A 3880-nucleotide genomic window follows, 5' to 3' on the forward strand; every position below is an offset into this window, starting at 1 on the left:
GTAAGCATTTAATGGTAAGGTATACCATGCGCCTGTTGTATTTGGCGCATGTGATGAATAACATTTTATTTTATGACAAAGTTTACTGACAGTGAGATCATGTCCAAAAGAGGGGGAGGCAAACCAAAGCGTCATTTCAGCGGCATGCTCTAAACTGGTTGGCTGACTTCAGCTTTTCATCAGTCAGCCTTTATCTGGATTCACACACCCTGTATCTGATTTTCTGAACAGGGAGGGGCAACCGAAACACATGCCTGGAGAAGAGGAAACATTACATAAGCAGCCATCTTGGACACAGTCACAGACGGTGTACTGTTTCATTGCATAACAGTTTTACATTCCAGGAGATATCCATAGACAGACATGATTTAGCTTTCAAATCTCACATCCTGGGACTACGGTAAGGAAATAGCCTAATTTAACACTGGAGGCTTTTGGACAGTTTCCTATGTTTTAACAATGTTTAGCTATGCATGCTGACACAGTAGCCTTTGTGAAACTCTGCAGATGACAGTACTTGAGGGCGGTGTGGAATAGTGCTGGTAGCACAGCTAAAGAGGATGAAGAAAATGTATATTTCTCTCTCCCCAGGTTAAACTACTAGCATGGCTGAGTCTGCGGGCTTGATTTCAGATGGTATGTGACATACTGGCTTTGTGATCAACTCTTAACTCACAAATGATACTGAACTATTTTCATATGGATACGGACATAATGACATTTATCCAAATATTGTATGGTTTAATCACATTTCTCCAAGAATGGTGTATGGGAAAAGAAAAAGGGAAAATATTTCACTTTCTCTATTTGATAAAGAGCGGGAGTCCAGCGGCAAAGCCGAGGGGGAAGATACAGCACGATAAAACTGGGTTGACCTAATGCTTATTTTCTCATAGATGAAACATCGGGTCGCTACATACTTTTCAGTTCCCAAAACTAGAATGTGTTATGAACAGAGTGCACAAAGTTTTTTAGACTTGGGCAATTGCCATACTCTCTAGAAATGATGTTATTTAGAAGGAGTGCAACGGCAGTTTCAAGTTCTTGCGTACAAACTCATACAGAGAGTAGGCGTTCCCTGATGTGCAAATACATGTTCAAATGTACCAGTAGGATATTGCTAACTCTGAGTGGTGCTTGGCTCTGCCCACCTTGCTTGTTATTCCCACAACGTGACAACGATTTCCATTTTAAAAAGCCCATAGGAACTATTTTGGGGAAGCTATAATAAAACTTCTATACATTGTAAATACAGTTAAATGCTGCCATGTTTTGTACAAAATCAAAGCAATTAATTGTCCTTAAAGATTAACATTGTGCGGTAAACTGTGGGGTGTTGGGTTGAGCGTACAGAGATTAACACAGAGACAGGGAGGTTCTAGTCAGCAAACACGATTTTACTAGGCAATAAAATACACATAACAACAAAATCACTTAGGTTTGGCTCAGCCCTTCTTCTCAGCCTCTGTTCTCCCACACCGTGTTGGTTTTATGTGCCTCCACGGCTGGTTGGCACTTTCCCCTAATAACCTCTACTTGGAGCCATCCGTGTCGTGGTGCCCAGCCCGTGTACTCCCAGCAGAGGGAGCCAGCGCGCAGCACGTACCTCCCCCTCTATTACCAACCCCCGGGGTAGACTTCCCGGGATACCACAATTGTAATAAACTGTCTGGAATGATGCCCTCCAATGTCAGTCACAGAGACGTTGACAGATGTTTGTAAAGTCATATTTGTGAAACATGTGATATTCAAATCTTTAAAGCTTCCCTCCTAGTCCTACCCACGTAGGAGCAGATTCACAGAGATGATGTGATAACTTGGCTTGATAACTTTGCATCTCTCTTATCTAACATCACTCCCAGATGCCCAGTTTGTGGATAAGCATATGGCTGAGCTCATTCAGAGGGTTATCATAGTAATGCCCATAGCAGATGACCTACTCCAGAGGCGCCTGATCCATAAGGAGGTGTACTCTAATATCCATGCTACCAGGACCAGCCAGGAACAAATGAGACTGCTGTATGTGGCCCTGCATTCAGGAGGGGTAAAGGTGAAATCAGCCTTTTACAGGATTCTACTGGAACAACAACCTCAATTAGTCCAAGATCTAGGTAAGAGCATCTCTCTCCCTCTTTGTACTGCAGAAATACAATGTATAAACTTGGGATATCTTGGCTTTTCTCACGTTTGCTATTCATCACTGTCCCATGAGTTAAACCAAAGCCAGTACCTCAATCGCAGCTCAGGCAAGATGAAATGTCATTGCTGCGGTTTATGCTAAATGCTTACCATATGTAAGGATCAGTTGATTATGCATCGATAAAAACACTACAGGCAATGGTAAACAATGCTGAGTCTCTCGATATCCTCACCAAAAAAATAATAAATGCACCGATGAGAATGCATTGGTTGCTATTAATGTTCTGTTGCTCTCTCATCCCAGGTGAACCCTCTGCAGTCCATGTCAGCACAACTCTGAATTCTAAAGTCAAAGGTAAATGAGGTGAAATATTGGCTTTGCGATCATCAATACCTGATTGACTGACTTCCTACAACATTAAATTGTCCTGTGTTAAAAAAAATTAAAACGACAAATAAATGTTGCATTCTTCACCAGTGTTATTGTTTTTCAGATGGGGATATTGAAATGTGCCAAACAGAATTGAAATCGTACCTGAAGAGAACATTTGAAAGAATATTTCCAGGAATAGCTACACAAGGACGTCCTACACTCCTAAATAAGATCTACACAGAGCTCTTCATCACAGAGGGTGGAAGTGGTGAGGTCGATGAAGAACATGAGGTGATGAAAATTGAGGCAGTATTAAGGAGACCAGCGACACAAGAGATACCAATCAAATGCAACGACATCTTTAAACCCTTACCTGGACAGGACATGACTATCAGAACTGTGCTCACAAAGGGAGTCGCTGGCATTGGAAAGACCGTCTCAGTGCAGAAATTCATTATGGACTGGGTTGATAGAGAAGCTAATCAGGATATACAGTTCATATTTCCAATTCCTTTTCGGGAGCTGAATTTGATGAAGGAAAAGACACTCAGTTTGATTGACCTACTCCATGATTTCTTCGATGTCATCAAAGAATCAGGACTTTCCAACTTTAAAAAAGTCAAAGTGTTGTTTATCTTTGATGGGTTAGATGAGTGCCAACTCCCTCTGAATTTCAACAGAAATGAGATCTGCTGTAATGTCACAAAGTCAATCACAGTGGATGTACTTCTGACAAACCTCATAAAGGGGAATCTGCTTCCTTCTGCTCTTCTCTGGATAACTTCACGACCAGCAGCTACCAATCGGATCCCTCCTGAGTGTGTTGACCAGGTGACTGAGGTACGAGGATTTAGGGATGAACAGAAGGAGAAATACTTCAAGAAGACAGTCAGTGATGAGAAACTAGCTGAAAGAATCATCGCACATATAAAGTCATCAAGGAGCCTCGACATCATGTGCCACATACCAGTGTTCTGTTGGATCTCAGCCACTGTTCTAGGGAAACTGATGAGTAAAGCAGAAAGTGGAGACTTGCCCAAGACTCTGACACAAATGTTCTTACAGTTTCTGATCTTTCAGATAATACAGACAATGAGGAAGTATCATGAAGACCCTGACACAGATCTCCACTGGGATAAAGAGATCATTCTGAAACTTGGAAAACTGGCCTTTGAACATCTTGAGAAAGGCAACCTGATCTTCTATGAGAAAGATCTGAAAGAGTTTGGCATTGACATCAAACAAGCTTCTTTGTGCTCAGGAGTGTTCACACAGATCTTAAGAGAAGAGTGTATGTACCAGGAAGTGGTTTACAGCTTTGTTCATCTGAGCCTTCAGGAGTTCATTGCTGCTTTGTATGTGTTTCTT

General features: G+C 41.8%; 1 protein-coding gene across 2 annotated transcripts in view; it reads left to right on the forward strand.

Annotated features, from left to right (window-relative positions):
- Positions 1-243: 243 nt before the first annotated feature.
- The window catches only part of LOC118401190 (NACHT, LRR and PYD domains-containing protein 12-like), a 21659-nt gene continuing 18022 nt past the window's right edge, over positions 244-3880 (forward strand). Inside the window, exons 1-5 of one of the 2 annotated variants that reach the window (XM_052474925.1) lie at positions 244-400; positions 592-636; positions 1863-2111; positions 2444-2494; positions 2634-3880. The exon at positions 2634-3880 is cut by the window's right edge and continues 545 nt beyond it. In XM_052474925.1, the coding sequence (XP_052330885.1) occupies positions 606-636; positions 1863-2111; positions 2444-2494; positions 2634-3880 (1578 nt within the window). In that variant the 5' untranslated portion in view covers positions 244-400; positions 592-605. The remainder of the gene's footprint in view (positions 401-591; positions 637-1862; positions 2112-2443; positions 2495-2633) is intronic. The other variant, XM_052474924.1, reaches the window with a different exon arrangement.

Source organism: Oncorhynchus keta, chromosome 22, assembly GCF_023373465.1.
Source record: "Oncorhynchus keta strain PuntledgeMale-10-30-2019 chromosome 22, Oket_V2, whole genome shotgun sequence".
Taxonomy (NCBI): domain Eukaryota; kingdom Metazoa; phylum Chordata; class Actinopteri; order Salmoniformes; family Salmonidae; genus Oncorhynchus; species Oncorhynchus keta.